General features: G+C 47.4%; 1 protein-coding gene across 1 annotated transcript; it reads right to left on the bottom strand.

The window, feature by feature from the left end:
- Nucleotides 1-1472: 1472 nt before the first annotated feature.
- On the bottom strand, nucleotides 1473-10625 carry casc3 (casc3 exon junction complex subunit). The gene is made up of 12 exons (XM_003442441.5): nucleotides 10404-10625; nucleotides 7920-7944; nucleotides 7771-7826; nucleotides 7449-7679; nucleotides 7095-7243; nucleotides 6615-6788; nucleotides 5552-6444; nucleotides 4937-5110; nucleotides 4629-4727; nucleotides 4384-4550; nucleotides 4003-4209; nucleotides 1473-3334 (listed from the first exon to the last, which is right to left on the bottom strand). Exons 1-11 carry the CDS (start codon nucleotides 10587-10589, stop codon nucleotides 4003-4005), a joined length of 2361 nt encoding a protein of 786 aa, XP_003442489.2. The 5' UTR covers nucleotides 10590-10625; the 3' UTR covers nucleotides 1473-3334.
- Between the last annotated feature and the right edge of the window lie 6869 nt (nucleotides 10626-17494).

Here is a 17494-nt window from a genome sequence, read left to right as displayed (position 1 = left end):
TGCCTGAACCCCAGACTGCAGAGGGACTGCTGTGATGTCCATTTTGATCATTTGTCATTTTGTCTTCATCATTTTTCACATTCTTTTGCTTCTGAGATGTTTACCTCTTTACAGGTGCTGATTGACACCTGACTCACTGTATTGCTCTCATCATCATCATCATTGTTATTCATGGAAAACAAAAATCTAATTAAATGAAACAAAATATGTGAATGTTGGCTGCAGCAAACAAAAGACAAACACTGAGGCTTCAGAATAATTAGAGTCAAAAACTGACAGCATGCTGGGTAATTTTTATAGTCTGTGATTTTATGATTCTGTCTGCCTCATTGTGGCTCCGCCCATCAGTCACTCAGTGTCCTGAACACCTCAGTGACACCTGGTGACACCAGAGTGGAGCAACGGGATGTGAGCAGACAGTTCAGGATCCACCGAGCTCGCCCAGGAGGCGTCCTGCTCAGATGCTAAATGATGTGGTTTCAATACACCTGAAGAGCTGTTGGTGCTGAACCCAAATTCCTCCTGAAGCTTCTGCTTGATTTAAGGGGGAAAAAAAAAACTAAATAGTGAGCAAAAACATGTTTTAGGTTCTTTATTGACCCTCTGCGTGGACGATGTTCTCCACATAGAAACAGAACCAAATCAATGCAGTCATCATCATCATCACTGTAAAATAACAGCCCTGCGGTCACAAGGCATGTCCCCATTCATAGGCTGCATTTGTAGGCCGATTACATCACAGCCAGGTGACGAAGGCTGTCCCGATTCGAAGACCCCTCCAAATGCGTCCTCCTTTTCCCCAGATTTGAAGGATGGGTCGGGTGTATCCTTTGTGGCCCACCATATCCCAGAATTCATAGCGTGGCCCAGCCAATTCCAGTTTCCAACAATGGCGGCAGCCTTTAGCATTAATATTACTCTTATTACTCTTTCTGGGTCACAAAATAAACTTTTAACATATTTTCAGGCGAGAATGTAGCTGTGTAAACATCAAATATCTGCTCGGTTTATCAAGATATCACATATTTGTAAAAGTGCTCCCACGTTTTCGGAGACGTCTGTTACCCACCAGCTCGGCTTTTTTCAGTGTTTTATTTGTTCCTGAGTAAATCGGCTTGGCTGAGATTAAAGTTATAGTTTTCACACAGCTGAATCAACGTCAGAGAACTGATTAAACAGAAGTGTGAGACGGTCGAGAGTTTACACCAGTGTCCTGTTATATTTAGATAGCAAGGAGCAGACGGCTGAGTCTATTAAACTCCACCAAGACAGCGGTGACGCAAATCTGAAGGTTAGACCGTCCCATTTCACAGTGCTCACTTCCGGCCTCCTCCGAAGGATGCAGCCTATGAATTGGGACATAGCTACAGTGAACAGTGTGGGCGGCTCGGGTCAAAGGTCACACAGTAGTCAGCCCAACTCCAGCTCTGCAGGATTTATTTGAGAGAAGAAAACAAAGAGGAAGACCCAGAGAACAGGAAACGTCTTTAAACTTTATTGAAACATCAGTGGACATTAACGGTTGGAGCTGAAGTGAGCTGAAGCTACCGTCACAGCTGAAGGCCTCCTCTGATAAAGGTGACCGAAGATCAGAGCGGTGTCGTTTCTGATGGCGAGCACCAAAACCCCAACCTCCTCCCACTGAAGACGAGCCCCACCATCAGAGGAATCCCCCCAATCAAACATCAGCACGGGGATCAGGAACGATTAATGTTCCTGTTAAATTCAACCTGTTTTCTCCTAATGATTCTGCTAACGGGCTGAACGGCAGGCGTTTCTAACGGCAACACGCTTCTGTCCTCACCCATCAGTCAAACAACTCCCCGACTTTAACGAGAGGAGGAGGAACGCTAACGTCCAACCACGAGCTCCCAGAACACAGAGCGCAAACAAACAAACAAACATGACAGTCTGGTGTTCTTCATCAAGTTTTAGTTCGAGCTTCCTGCGTGCAGAAAACAAAGACACGAGGCGGCACGCACCAACAACAACAATGATAAAGAAACAGACGTGAGAACAGAGGAAACCAAACCCACACGGCCGCTCTCCATCATCCATCCATCGATTCGCTCGAGGTCCCTGCCGAAGCTCCTCTATGCCTATTAGAATATGTTTCTACTCTGCAGCTTCTATTTACACATACGCCTGTACAGCAACACGAACCGCCTCCACCTGCCCCAACTCCCCATCTCAACAGGAAGTGACACGTGTACACTCAGGAGGGCAGACAGCCGCACGTTAAAGGGACGTGGCTGTTCAGCTTAATTCAACTTAAACTATCTGATGTTTAATCTGCTAATTATTCTCTTCATTTATCACAAAATACATAAAACTCTTCTTTTAATGCTGAACCCTAAACCCCGCCCCCTGTCACAGGTCTGCAGTTTGAATCTTTATGATTATAAGGAAAACCGAGAAGCTGGAAATTTTTTCCTGAAGTTGCTCAAAAACACTCAGAAATGTCAAAACAATCTGTTTAAACAGAAACAAGTCGTTACACTCAGTTTGTTCACGAGTTTCACACGTCTGTTTGTGTGTGTCGCACGTGTGAGACGGTTCTTCTGATGAAACAACACAGCAAAATATTCCAGATTAGGAACATTCAGGAATGTTTGAGTGCGTTTAGCTGCAGTGATGCTGTCAGAGAGAAGTACTCGCTCTGGATTTTATTTTAGTTGTTTTTGTTTCCTCCAGGTTTTAAGTCTTGTTTCATCTTTAAAGTTTGAACTGCAGTTTAACTGAACGCTGAAACAAACGTGTCGTCTCGCTAAACTACGGCCACCCGAACACGAAGGAAGCGATTTTTGCTCTACCTGCACCTCTGAGCGCCCACAGGAGTTACCGCACCTTTATAAAGTGTTATTAACCGTTTATTACATGTTTATCTGCTGATTACACATTTAGAGTTAGAGGAATGAGCACTGAGCAGAAGCCAAAACAAGCCGAGCTGCATTCAAACTCTGTAACTGCGACGGATGGATGACGACGTGTCCTCCTGCAGGAAGAGCGCCTGACGCAGAAAACCGTTTCCAGGATTCAACAGAAAATGTGAAAACAAATAAAAATACTCTGAGAGCACCGACGGTGCAGAGGTCGACTCCTCGTGAACTTGTCAGTCCCATTTTGCTCAAAGATACAGCATCGACCCGCCGACCCGCCCGACTGCTACACGGGCTAAACAAAGAAAAGAAAAGAAAAAAAAAAAAGGAAGGGGGAGAAAGTCTGAATCCACCAGTGATGCTGTGGGCGGAGCCTGTCTCCATCCCACCCTCCCTCCTTTACCATGGTGGTTGTTTTTGGACCGCAGCTCCTCACCGACCCGCCCACCCCGCTCCTGCGGACAGAGGGACACACGGAACATCAAAGAACAGCGAGTCCAGTTTTTGAGAAACAAAAATCATGTTTGGTTTTTTTTTTTTTAAACGACTTCATTAGTTTCAAGTATGAAACTTTAATTATGAGTCCTGGATCAGTTCTGTGCCTGCAGATCGTTTCGCTCGTTTCTCCTCCATCAGCCACAGAGTTCTTACTGAGGCTACGTCCACACGTACAGTTTGGGGAACAAAAAGATCTGCGTCCACATCTAAACACAAAAAACGAAGTCAAACGCTGTGAAGAACACGCCACAGCAACAGGTGGCGATATAATGCAAACCGTGTCGAAATGTTGGCCAATCAGAAGTCTATGTAAATTTGATCTGAATCAGTGGCGCACATGTTTGACGATGTGTGACTAAATCTACATTTTCCTCGTCAACACGTAAACGTAAAAACTGGCAGCAGTTTTGAAGACTCCAAAATGCCGTTTACGTGTGGACGAAAGGCCCAAATGCATAGAAAACGCTTTGTTTTCAGAAATACCTGTGTGGACGTAGCCTGAGCCTACAAAGAACGACCTGTGCACTTCCTGCGTCCACCTGTAGGGGGCGGCGTTCCTCGTTCGCATTAGCCTCCTAAAAACACCCACTACAATCCTATCACTCCCCCCTCAGCTGTTACTCACCTACAGTTTTTGGACCAGAGTGAGGCTGAGATGGAGTGGCAGGGAGGGGTGAGGGGCGGAGTCACTCTGAGGCAAAGGGCACCTCTGGAGGGGGGGCTTGACGGTGACGGGCTGGGATGTGCGGCGGGGGGGCGAAGGCTTGGGCTGGGCCTGCTGCTGCACCGTGTCGTAGTACGTCACGCCTCCGTAGGTCACCTGAGTCTGACCCTGCAACCAATCAGAAAGCTCCTGGATCACACACTTTCAAACTGTCACTCTATTGTTCCTGCACAGAATACGACACTGTCCACAAACTGAGGCTCAAAGACAGGAAAACAAACAACAGAACCAATCAGAGTGAATTTCACGTGACCTTTTGACCTTTTAAACTGACATCAGTACCTGTGGGTTTGGGTACATGGTGGGGTAGGGGAAGGTCATGACCCCCGGTGGAGGGTAGAAAGGCGGTGGCAGCAGTTGCTGTGGTTGCCCTGGTGACAGAGACACTGGTGGGCCTCCGTATAGGGCGGGGTTAGCGATGGGGCCTCCTGATTGGTGGGGATGAAGACCTTAACAGAGACGAAGACATGAGGTCACTGCATGAAAACATCCATTAAACTCCAAAATTAAAACCAAACTCCACCCACCAGGATGCGGGATGTGCATCTCAGGCTGCACCAGCATGCCCTGTGGTGGCATGGGGGCGGGGCTATCCCCGTGGGCATAGATTGGTCCCTGGTACGACACTGAGACAGAAAATGACAGCAGGTTAATCACAGAGAGGTGACGTTTTCTTCTCCAGCAGCTCGTTTTCATAAAAGGACGCTGCGGTGTTCCAGAACAGCTGGAAACGTTTCAGTCACGAGAGCTCATTGAGCCCGGCGACTTCGTCCCAAACCGTGTCTAACTGATGTGATGTAGCCATGTGGTGCTGGTCATGTGATCTTAGGCTTACTGGGCTCATAGTAGTGTCCCTCCATCACTCCCAGGTGCATAGGCGGCGCCGGCTCGGGCACGGCTCTCTGTCGCTGGGAGGAGTAGCGTTTGGCCCGGTTGTTGCCGACACCCATCTCCTCGATGCCGGAGAACTGTGGCGGGCCGCTGGGCATGTGCAGGGGGTTAGGAAGGCCTGTGCACAGAGAGACTGGTTTAACGACAGACAATCACAGGGGCCAAATAACAGGAGCCACATTTATCATCAACAACATTCAAATGTTGATTTTTATGGAACGCGTAAGATTTAGTCTGCATGAGAATGAACAATGAAAAAGTTAGAAAAAGCAAAACATCTGCAGAGAGCAGGCTTCATTCATATGAGACGTCACATTAGGAAGCTTAACAGGTTTAGGCCCCTCTACACACAAACAAACTGGACTGCATGTGTTAAAGCCTCACAAGGACCAAAGATCACTGAGGTGGTAATAACGCTGTAGATATTTGGGTGTAGCTGCGCTTTACAGCCTCAGTTTTAGCTCCGCCTCAGGTGAACCTGTTCAGTCGACATTTAGCATGAACCACCTGACTCTGCTCGTGAGCGCCACCTGTGAGGTGATTTTGTAAAAGCCCTCACCTCTCATCTCAGACCGCATGTACGAGGTCGGGCTCCAGCTCTGCCTGGCCAGATTGAGCCGGGCCACGTCCTGGTCCAGCTCCGTCACGCCTCCTCCCGCCTGGCTCGGTGCGTCGCCTCCACCCGACCAGCTCTTTCCCCCCACATTGCTAGGAGAAGAGTTGTTGCCCCCGGCAACGGACTCCTCCACAGACGCCTGTTTACTGCCCAGGTCTGCGGGACGCGAGCGAGTCCTGCGAGCCAGTGAGTAAGACTTGCGCTCCACTGGCCGCTCGGCGGGAGGGGAAGCTTCCCGATTGGTCGCTGCTGCTGACGACTGAAGGGAAGGGTCGGAGCCGGAAGAGGAAGCGGCCAGTCCTGACGCAGATCTGTCCATGCCACCTCGCTGCTCCTGCTGGCGTCTCGGTGAAGTGGACTGGTAACCGCCCGGCTGTGGCGACGCTGCCGGCGTCACGGCGCCAACGCTCAATTCCTGCTCCGTGACCCCTCCCTGACTGACTGTAATGTCCTCAATGACCACAGAGGGTGCCCTTCCTCCTCGCCCTCCTCTGACACCTCCCTTTTCCCCTGTAGGCTCCGCCTGAGCCCGAGGACCCGTCCGCTCTCGGTGGTGCACCAGGGGTGCGTTTGATTCATTGTTCCTGTAGTGAGACGGAGGTGGGGGGTGCAGGTTACTCTGGGGTGGTCTGGTACGGGAGGGAGGAGGTCTGGAGGGGATGCCGCTTCGCTGTGCAGAGGATGACGACGAAGAGGAGGGGTGGACAGATGAAGGTGGAGGAGCTCCTCCTCGGTTCAGACCTCCTCCCCCTCCTCCCCTGTTCTGCCAGGACCGGACGGGCCGCTCTCCTCCTCCATCTCTCCACCGTTTGTCTCTGCTGGGAGACGAAGTCGGTCTGCAGGAGACACAGAGACGAAGGTTAAACATCAAACCAACAGCGGCTACGCTCGTTACAGGAAGTACGATGACCTCACTCAAAGTGACTTTATTTAGCGTGGTGACCCGCAGGTATCCCAAAGCTCGCAGCTCCGGAGACGTTCAACGTTCAGCTGACACGCCGCTCACCTGGGCCTCCGCTGTCTGTACCCTCGGTCTCCGGGGCCGCCGCCATTTCGGATGTCGTAACCATAGATTGCGATCAGCTCCTCGCGGCTCTTCGGCGCCTGCTCCTCCTCCCTGAACTTGTCGTGCTCCCAGCGGCCCTCGTCTTTCCACAACTTCCTGTTTCTGCCTTTTGGCCTGAAGACACAGACGGAGAGGAAATTCAAGGTCATAACGACAGGCACGTGCGCATCACATCGATGAGGTAAGAGCAGAGAGGCTTTAAAAACGAGCTCTAACCTGCTCAGAGTTTATGACTGACCCGTGCAAGCAGTGACGCAAATCTGTGGGCGCATCGTTTCAGCCCGTCTAACTCCTCCCTAAACTCTTATCGCTTCAGTTTGTCAGCGTGCAGCACGTAGCAGACACCTTCCTTCACTTTACTTTAAATGTCTCCGTTTAAACGACTTGGAGCTGATCTGGAGGCGGTGCTGTGACGGTTACCTCTCCTCCTCCTGAGCATGCCCCCTGACGTCGTGTTCGAAGAACAGACCCTTCCTTGGGATGTACGCCGGGTTCTTCCTGTCCTCGTCGTCGTCCAGCTGCTGCCCCGGTTTGCCCCCCGCCTTCGTCTCCGGGTCGTCCGTCGACTCCTGTATGAAAGTTCAGATCAGACCAATCAGATGGCAGCAGGTACCATCTTTAAACCCTGTCTGCACTCCCCTCGTTGCTTTGGATGGTTGACCTCAGGTATTCAAACTCATCCACCTGCTCTGATCACCTGTGTCAGCTCCGTCACATGTCTGAGCAGAGGCTCACTGTGGCACACGGACGACTCACTTCCTGTGCCTGTCTCACCTGTCCGTCTCCGCTCTGTCGCTCTCCTGCTAGGTTTCCCTTCTCCTCTGCTTTGCTCTCCTCTTTGCTCCGCCCTACAGCCTCTTCTTCCTCCTCAGCTTCTCCGCCCTCCTCCTCCTCTCCCTGCGCTCCCTCCACAGGGCCATCTGTAGTGGGGGGCTGGGGCTCGCTGGCTGCTGCCGGAGCTTCCTCGTCGCTGTACTGCTCTGCTTCCTCTTCCTCCTCCACTCCCTGAGGAGGACACAGTTTTAGGAGAAACACTCCCTAAAGAGGCTAAACAAGACGTCACAGCCGAGAGAAAGCAGCGAGTCGGCGGTCGTACCTCTGAATGCGATCCGTTGTCCTCGGGGTCGGCGCTGTCGTAATCTGAGAGGACGGCTGAAAAACAAAGAGGAGGAGTGAAATCACCCAACAGCAGCCTGATTTCCCAGATTGTGACTTCAGTGTGGTGCTCACGAAGAAGTCGCTTACCTTCTCCAACGCCGTCTTCGCTCTCCTGCAACAACAAAGAAGAAAACCAGCGTTAAGCTCCTGCAGCTCCAAAGCGCCGAGGATCAGACGCGTCTGTGTGTCAGAGCCTGAGCTCTGCTGCGAGTATGTCACAGAGCGCCGTGCACATTATTCAGCTTCCACCTTTAACTGTACAGACCACCAACAGCACAGCTCGGATTACTTCAGCAGAGTCTGAACGCAGCTCAAAGATCCGAGTTTATCAAACGTCTCACTAGGGCTGTTCGATATAACGATATATATCGGATGACGATAGAAAAACGTCTATCGTTTCATTTTACGCTATCGTTTGTTTCGTGGTGTCGCAAAATAAACTGTTTACGGCAATATTTTTTCATTATTTTGATGGTCACTGTAGTGGCTATATGAATTTCCTAAAGTTCTCTCTTTCTCTTATATTTAATATAACCACACTACAGACGGACAAGCGCCTGTTTTTATGCGTTTTCGTTAGCAACAACGACGGTAAAACCACCTCGTGTCCGCTTGTTTATTTTCCACATAAACCTTTCACAATAAAGCTCAAGATCCTGTTGAGGCTTTTCAAAATAAACTGAATCACGTGAAAGATGCAGAGTGTTTACGGATGAGAAGCAAAAAAGAGCCGTCAGGTGCTAAAAAATAAACCTTATACTCAAACGTTAGAACAGGCTTTTCCCCGCAGCACGCCGTGTAATAAATACTCACAAAGAAAACGGCGGCCGTTACAACCTATGTCTACAAATGTATCGTTTCATGCATCAGTTAAAACACTCGACTCCAGGTACGCGACGCCCAGCTGGAAACACTTCACGCAAGTCGAGCTGCCCGACATTCACAGAATTTACAGAAAATGTTACATTTTTGTGATTTTATATCGTTATCGGACGATAGATGTCTTAATATCGGGATATGAGATTTTGGTCATATCGCACGTCTCACAGAGTCAGTCTCTTTAAACCTCTTTACAGATGAGCTCGGTCTGATCTCACGCTAACAGCTGGATTCACTTTGTGTCTGTGTTTTTCAGCAGCAGCGCTGATACAGCAGGGTGGAGCGTTCTCACCTGTAACACCAGCACAGCTCCTCTGGGAGTTTGAACAGTTAATTTACCTGCAAACGGTCGAGTGAGTTTATACCAGCGCAAAGAACCAATATTTAAAATATGTGAAGAAATCATGACGAGGTGCCGTCAGCTCGCCTGTGTGAGTGAGCGACTGAGACCGAAAGACTCTCACAGACCAAGAAAGATCAGCGTCTTCCTCACAGTGAAGACCAGCCACAGGCCACTGCCCTCCAAGTGCCGTCCCAAGCACAGACACATGGGAAGGGTCGTGTCAGGAAGTGCATCTGGATTAAAAACAGAATTTACAAGAGTGAAAAGGAAGGTTTATGAGAAGGTCGTGAGACCTGCTGTGATGTTTGATTTGTGGACAGCGACTGAGCGTCAGAAATGAGTGACAACTCTGAGTCACAGAGGGTCTGAGCATGTGCAGAGGAGGGAGGGCGGATGATAAAAAAAGTGAGCTGCCAGGCAGGGGGAGACAAAGAGGACCTCAGAGGAGGTTCATGGATGTTGTGAAGGAGGACATACAGAGGGGTGGAGTGACAGAGGAGGATGCTGGGACAGGAGGAGGTGGAGGCAGATGAGCTGCCGTGACGACCCAAACAAGAGCAGAGATCAGATGAAGCAGAAGCCTGTAAACTGGGAACCAAAGTAACAGAGCTTAAACACAGCAAACGTCTGAAATCACAGGCAGGACTCACATTTCACTTCAGCACACTTATCAACAAGCCTGCTGCTGATTGGTTCTTACTAATCTGTCGTTTCATGTTTGTTGTCATGTAAACAGCCTGGAGCCAATAAACCCGCCTCAGCCTGCACTGCGGTCGGACCGAATCAGTCATGTTTCCCCCCGCTGCGGGGACCAAAAACGGCAGCTAAACACCACCACAGGGGCCCAGGATGATCTCAGACAGATCCACGGCCACAAAATGGAGGCTCAGCCCAGAGCCTCTCTCAGACCTCGGGTCACGCGGAGGTGCGTGATGCAGCCAGCCCGGGGGTCCCGGACATCACTCTCACGCCTCGGTGTTGTGTCACGTTTGGTGTCCGTGTTAGTTTGAGCCTTTCCGGCTCGGACACAAGCGCTACAGCGAGCTACTCGGTCTGTTCCAGCTCGAACCGCCAGGCTGGCCGGGGTCATGGACCAGAACCGTCCGACGGAGCGGTTACAGAGCGGAGCCGTTACCTTCGAGCTAACGCCGAACAAACACCGAGCTGTCTGTGGGACTCGAACACGTCACCCGCTGTTTTATCCAGGGTTCATTTTCCACAGTGACCCGAGCCCGGAGCGGGTCTCGGGCCCGGAGTAAATGCTCTAACGCCCGAAAGCTCGGCTCTGATCTCCCGCCCGGGACCGGGTGAGCTCTGGGAGCTAACGTTAGCTGCTAGCTGGTACTCACACACTCGGACTCCACGTCGCTCTTCGCCGGGACCCGGCTCGCGGTCGGTTCCGCCGGGTCGGGCTCCCGTCCCCGGGGCTTCGAGGACGGGGACCCGGACCTCCCGCTGTCCGAACCCGACCCGGACTCATCGTCATCCTCGCTGTCCTGGGACGCGCGCCTCCTCCTTCGCCGCCGGTCCGCCATCTTAGGACTCGAATGGTTGGAAACGGAAGAAGCAGAGGATTATGGGTATCCGAGTTCTTCTTCAGTGAGATAATTAAGAGCACCTTTTTCTCTCTACCGCCATCTACTGTTTGTAAACTTTTACTAACACGCTTGAAAATGCGACAAAATAAATAAATAGAAAATAAAACATAACTTGTACAACAGAAACGAAACAAACTGGGTAATAAAAATCAAAACAGAAACAATAAACAGAGTTCTGCAGGTCTGACTTTAGTAAAGTAAATGTCCTGACATGCAGAATGTATTCAGGTAAAAGTACTTAAAGTATTTAAAGTATCTGGATGTGCAGCTGATGGATGATGCACCAAAGCTTCAGCAGCATGTTTCTGCAGACAGGCGGTGGATCTGAAACGTGAGCGTCTCCCTCCAAACCAACAAAGAAGTCTGTTTTTATTTTATTTTATTTTAACGTTTTGGTCAAGCTTACATTACGTTTGGATTAATACTGAGCTCTGAGTTTCAGTGTTGTTGTATTGCAGTAAAAGCTACATGTTTGTAGTTCGACACAGCAACAGGTGACGAGAAAAAGGTGATATTTTACAGGTATGTACCTGAACCTGAGGAACAGGTAAGACGTCAGAGTAGCGCATTTCCGTCGGTCACCACTAGACGGCGCTGCTGACTACATTCAGAGCTGCAGAGATGCCGAGCTCAGAGCAGAATAACCTGTCTCCACAGTGAGTCTGAGGCCTCAGGTGAGCACCATCGGTTAAACCCTCCACCACGTCGCTCTCTGAAGAGCCCAGCACTGCATCTGTGCTTTTTAAGGATCTGCCTGTACCAGACAGCAGCTTTAAGTTTGTTTTAGTTTGACTTCCTGTATGTCTTCACCTGCGTGCTGTTCCCTGTCTGTTTCCTATCCCCAGTTAGTTCCCACTGTTTACACAGACCTGAGTTCCCTTCATCCCTGTCAGTGTGTCCTGGCCTCACTCCTTGTTGTACTCTCTGTTATCAGGGCTCTAAACTAACTTTTTCACATGGGCGCACCGGTACGCCTAACTTTAAAAATTTAGGCGCACCGGCACAAAATTTAGGCGCACTCAAATTTTTCAACCGCATCGCTTAACACCGCAGTTTTACATGTGCACTTTCTTTGGGGGGAAGTCCATACAGACAATATTAATTTCTAAATTATTAACTAACAAACTTGTGCTTAAAGTGCTTTGTCAATATTGTAGAAAATGTTAAACTTAATCATCACCTCGGCCTCCTCTGACGACCTGTTTGCTGCTGCCTGCTGCTGAAAGGCAGTGGGGAGAGGGGACACTTGGGCAGTGCATTTATTGCAGCATATAATGTGTTTTCTGGATGCACTGCTGCTTTTTCAGCATTCAAAGATTGATGGCACCGTGTCAGAGCTGGCTATGAATTTCAGACGGATCAGTCCTTAACTTAACACAAAAGTTATCAATAGTTCTTTTCATCTTTTCTTATTACCCACAGCTACATCCACTTCTGTCAGGCCTAGGCTGCTCACTAGGGCTGAGTATCATCACTGATTTCTATAATCCATTCGATTCCGGTTCTCAAAGTCCTGATTCGATTCAATTTAGCCTCAGACAGTCAGAAATATTATAATTCTGATCATTTATCAGCACTGATACACATGAGACTTCATCAGAATTGTGAACATCACAGCAGATGCCTTTGTGTCAAAGTAACTGAGAATAAAACACAGAAAAACATGAAGGAGATTTTCCTGGTCTGGCGTTTTATAGCAGATAACCTTAAAAATATTCTGCAATTTTGCATAATTTTAAGAAGTTTAAATTTCTTCAGTACTGAACAGCAGAAATTAGGCTTTCTTGTCCGAGGTCATTTAAGTGAAAAAAGAAAAAGAAAAGAAAAAGACAGCGGCCGACAGCGCTGTAAACAACGGTAGACTGGTGGGTAATAAGCGAATAAATAATGCAGAAAACAGAGATTTGAGACGGGAAACTGTTCTTGAAGTACAGAGAGAGAGAGAGAGAGAGGGAGAGCTGTGCATGAAGTGTGATTTTTATCGTGGTGGAAGCAAAACAGCAAAAGTCAGAGGGAATTCATGACGACATTGATCAAATGTGAAGCGTAGTTTGCTGCTTCTTTTGCTGCTGGCTCGGCGAATTTTGGTTGGAGAGACAAAACCTGCAGCTCAGAATCAGCGCAAAAAAGAGGAAACACAGCGCAGACCCGACGCATCAGAATCACTAAGCTCCGACAGCGTGTCCGTGTTCGGGCCGTGGGGTGAGAAAGCCGAGAAAGACAAAGCTGATTCTGATGCGTCGGGTCTGTGTTTACGTCTTTGTGTGGAATCCTTAATGAAATGATATCACTTTATTCAAGCTACTCACCTCTCTCTTCCACCTGCACTTTCAACTGGACCACGGCCAATCAGAGAGGTCCCGCCCCTGACTATCTCTGATTGGTTTAGTCCACGATAGGGGCATAATGTGTGTCTGTTGTTGACCACACGGACAGTTGCAGAGATTTTTTTTTTTTTTTGTTACCCGAAAATATTTGGTCACACCGGTGCGACCAAATATTTTTTTTTGGTCGCACCACTGAAAAATTTGGTCGCATTTGCAACCAAATTGGTCGCACTCTAGAGCCCTGCTGTTATCCCTGTGATGCACATTTCTCCACATGTAGGACACTTCTGCTGTTGTTCCTATAGTTGAGTTTATTAGGAGAGTAAACACATTTATCATCATGCTAATAAGCTGAAGGGAGACAACATTTTCACAGCTTTAGATCACTGATAACATCCAACAGGTAATCGAAGGCTATTGTTTTGCAAAAGTGTAGCGTTAAAGGATCCTGACCATTTCCTATAATTGCCTTTTCCCCATATGTAACAGAACCTTTACTTTGAAAATTAGGAATTTCCTGACACTCTGTTCCTCAATTAAGAAAATAATTGGCCTTTCAGTGACCCCAGAATACATGTTGGTGTTTATCACCTGGTGTGCCCACAGACAGATACACAGACACTGACAGACTCGTGGATAACTGGCTTTAAATGTGAGCGAGTTAACTTCAGTCTGATAATCATAATTAACCACATATCTGAGAAAGAGACACGTTCCTGAAAACACATGAAAACTATCAACCAATCAGAGGGAGACAGAGGAGATGATGACCTAAGCAGCAGTTATTTGTTCTTTAACAGACAAACTAAGTGAAATCACGAATCAGGTGAACTCCGACACACTCAGGTGACCCCTCTGACTGACCAGCTGTGGCAGATCCTCTCTGACTTTGCTGAAGTGCTGCTCAATCTGCTTCTTCTGGCTGTCGTAATTTTCCTCATAATAAATCTTTAACCTTTTAGAAAGTGGGACAAGGCTAACAGCAATAGCTGTACGTGAACCCTCTTCTGAAATAAATTTGTTAAAACGTTCTTTGTCCAGTTCGTATTTATTCTCCATCTTGTGCTTTTCGAACAGCAGCTCAAGCTCGCGTTCATACACAGAGATGAGAGTGTCCACAGGTCCGCAGGTCTGTAGCCCTCCCAGTCTCACCAGGTGGATCCGCACCTGGATGTGGAAGGCGGCTCCGTTCACCCAGGCCCTCAGAGCTCGTGACGACATCTGTCCGTCCCTCATCATGGAGCTCTTCAGCCTGGTGAGCACGATGCTCAGCTGGTGCTCGATCCATCTGATGTTGTTTATGAGCTCTGCATCATCATTTGTGTGCATCATGCATCTCTTCAGACACTCGTCAATCTGATGCCACACCTCAGAGGCCTTCTGCTCTGCAAAGACGCACCGCAGAGCCTCCTTTGTGCTCTCTGAGCTTGAAATGATGTCGATGAAGATGGTGAAGGCCAGCGCTCCAAGCCCCGCCAGCTTGACACTACCTGACAGATTAGCCAGCTTCTCAGCGAGATCCTTGAGCCAATCATCAACGGGATAGCTCTGCTGTTTGGTCTTGCTGAGGTGCTGCAGAGCTTCACTATGGCTTCATTCACCGTCAAATCTGGACATTTCACGCACGTCTTCATCATTTTTCTCAGAGCCTCCTCTGTATTCTTCTTCTTCATCTCTCTAGACATTCTCAGATCCATTCTGCTGCTTCGCTCTGAAACATGCAAAAAGTGAGACTGGTGAAACATCTGTGAAATGTCTGAACCCTGGAGGCTTCTGGGTCGTCCCTGGGCCTCTGCAGGATTTGACCTCTAACAGCAAACACAGGAGCTCTGTGTCGTGAGCTAATGTGCTGTTTGATAAAAATCTTTTGGCTAGCCGTACGCTGTCCTGTCATAATGAGCTGCCTGATCCATGAAGCTCAGGTGGTTGTTTTTTAGATTTAGCTTCACCTTAAACAACAAATAAAGCTGCAGCAGCTTTGTGCTCTCGGCTTCCTGCGGATCTTTGTCTACTGCGAGTCTGAAACATGATCCATCTTTGAAAAAGGTCGTTAGAGACGGCTTGCTGCTTCTCTGCTCATTTTCATCTGAGTAAAATACACAGAGCTTCGATCAGATTATCAATATTACCTGAGAGGATGAGCAGACTGCTGCTCGGTGTTTATCAGGATCCTCGATGTGGACTCAGAGGTTTCAGCTGCTGAGTCAGACTCACAGAGGAGGAGCTGCTGCTCTCGTTCCCTCCTTCTTTCCTCTCCATCATCATATCCAGGACTGATACAGCACTGATCACAGGTCAGCTGAGTCTGTGTGTGTAAATATAGGCTTTGGATAACGTTCACATCACTGCATCTGTTACACCTGAAGGTCTGATTGTTGACCTCACTGACAGTAAATCTCTCATACCTGATTACAGATAAACATCCTATATGTTATTACATAATGATGTAAATGTGTCATCATTTAAAATAATGATTCATTTTAATGATTTCACTGTTTCATGACTCGACAGTCCAAACTGTACAAACAGTTCTGACGTGCTCGTGTGTGTGAATGTTGTGGCTTAAGTCAAATTTCTGGTCTGTTCAATATCAAAAAGCCTCTTTGTAACATCGAGCTGATGTTTTCAGATGAGTCAGGTCCTGTTAGCCTAACAGCCAGCTCACCTCAGCAGCTGCCAGCAGAACCAGACCAGAGCTGGTTAGCTTATGTGCTATTTTCATGTTAAATATTAATCAGCCTCTTAAATGGACGGACTGCTGTTAGGGTTACACTCATGTGTACTCCTGTAATCACCCCCTTATGGGTGTCTGCCCTCCTGCTCTCAGCAGAGACTTTGACTTTAACCACACTTCTAATTTTCTTTGTCTTGGTTTAACTTAGCATCCAAATTGGACCCAGTCAGGTTATTATTTTGGTCTGTGCTGAAGTGATGCTGATTAATGGCCTCACTGTTGCTGAATAAGACTTTCTTTTAAATAACTTGTTCTATTGTGAGAAACTGGATTTCATGCTTAAAACTTGGCAGGGTGAGAATAAAGTTTCACATCTTTTAGAGAATTTGTTTGATGATCTGAAGCATTAATATGTAAAAATATTCACACCTTTTTATGTCCTGGAGACTTTATTTTTGCGCATGATCTCTCCCATCTTCAGTGACCATGACTCAGTCTTTTTCTCAACTTTGTATTTGTCATTTTCTTCTCAATTATTTTCAGTTTTCGTCTGACGTCAATGCTGAGCTCCGTGTTTCTTCTTCTAATCAGTACTGGACTGTAATAAGGGAGTGCACATTGCTAATATTTTATATTCTCCTAAATATATATTCATTTAAACATTCTCATGCTTATGTAAAGCACTACATGGGTTACAGTGTAAAATATTTCACTCTACAATCACAAATACATCAGCTTTGTGCTTTTCACGTGGCTCTGAAAAGGTTCCCGAACAACAAAGCTGAAGGTTGTGATACATCTTAACAGTAATAAGACAAAGCTGTGTGTTTGTCTGACTGATCTGATGTGGTCACAGAGCGTGGAGCTTATGCGCTGTCCATGGTGCTGAAATTATAACGCTTTATTCTGAATGCAATATAACTTTCTGTTTTATGAAACTGTATTAAGACAAATGCATGATGAGAAAAAAACAAGCAGCTCATTCAGAGCAGTTCAAATCATCAAAATATCAAATGTCCCTGTGCCGGACATCCACGCCTGTATTTATACGACCTGTGGGGTTCAGAGTGTTTCAGTCTGTGGCACCAAGGCTGTGGACTTGAAAATGTTTCTGTTTAACGAGGCTTCCCGTTGATATTCTTATTGATTATAACTTTCTTTCTTTTTACCATCTGTTCTTTCATTGTTTTCTTGCGTGTTTAAACTCAGTTTGTATTGCTATCGATTGTATTTTCATGTTTTATGATCTTTTACTGTGATTATTCCTAGCCTTTATTTCTTTGTACAGTGCTTTGTTATGTAACAGTGTAAAAATACTTTATAAAAACTTCACTTAGTAAATGTGCTGAAATTGTTCTAAATATAATAATATAATATCAACAAATTTCTGTCACTGACTCACTGAAGCTCATCTTTGGAAACGCACAGTTCTGATGTAGTTCAGCAAAAAATATAATAAATATTAACCATAAAGATGAAAAACAAACCAGGTGATAGTGAAACAGGACTTTTACAGGTTTGTTCCCCTGAACCTGAAGAACAGGAGCACACAAAGACGTGACACTTAATTTTGGTCACCCACCACTAGAGCTGGGTGATAGAACGATAACGATATGTGTTGCAAAATAACTTTTTCTCGATAGAAAAATTAAACTATTGCGATAGGCCTCATCTCTCTTGTCCTCTTAAAAACAGAAGAAGAACAGCCAATCCAAATTAAGTAGCACAGAGCCGAACCAATCACAGCCGCAGTGTCACGTCACGTGACTTGTTACGTACAGCACAAGCGCCAAGGCGCACATGTGTATTTGTTTGGGAAGCAGCCAGCCACCGTGCAGCCC

Source organism: Oreochromis niloticus, linkage group LG4 (assembly GCF_001858045.2).
Source record: "Oreochromis niloticus isolate F11D_XX linkage group LG4, O_niloticus_UMD_NMBU, whole genome shotgun sequence".
Taxonomy (NCBI): domain Eukaryota; kingdom Metazoa; phylum Chordata; class Actinopteri; order Cichliformes; family Cichlidae; genus Oreochromis; species Oreochromis niloticus.
The sequence above is the reverse complement of the archived record's forward strand: the minus strand, read 5'-3'. Positions and strand labels throughout refer to the sequence as shown.

Bases quoted from the DNA above. Each gene is read 5' to 3' on its own strand.
- casc3 (XM_003442441.5), bottom strand. From the start codon at position 10,589: ATGGCGGACCGGCGGCGAAGGAGGAGGCGCGCGTCCCAGGACAGCGAG. The intron at 6,445-6,614 runs GTGAGCGGCGTG...TGTCTCCTGCAG, and splicing joins TACAGACAGCGGAGGCCCAG to ACCGACTTCGTCTCCCAGCA. The intron at 5,111-5,551 runs GTGAGGGCTTTT...CTCTGTGCACAG, and splicing joins CATGCGGTCTGAGATGAGAG to GCCTTCCTAACCCCCTGCAC.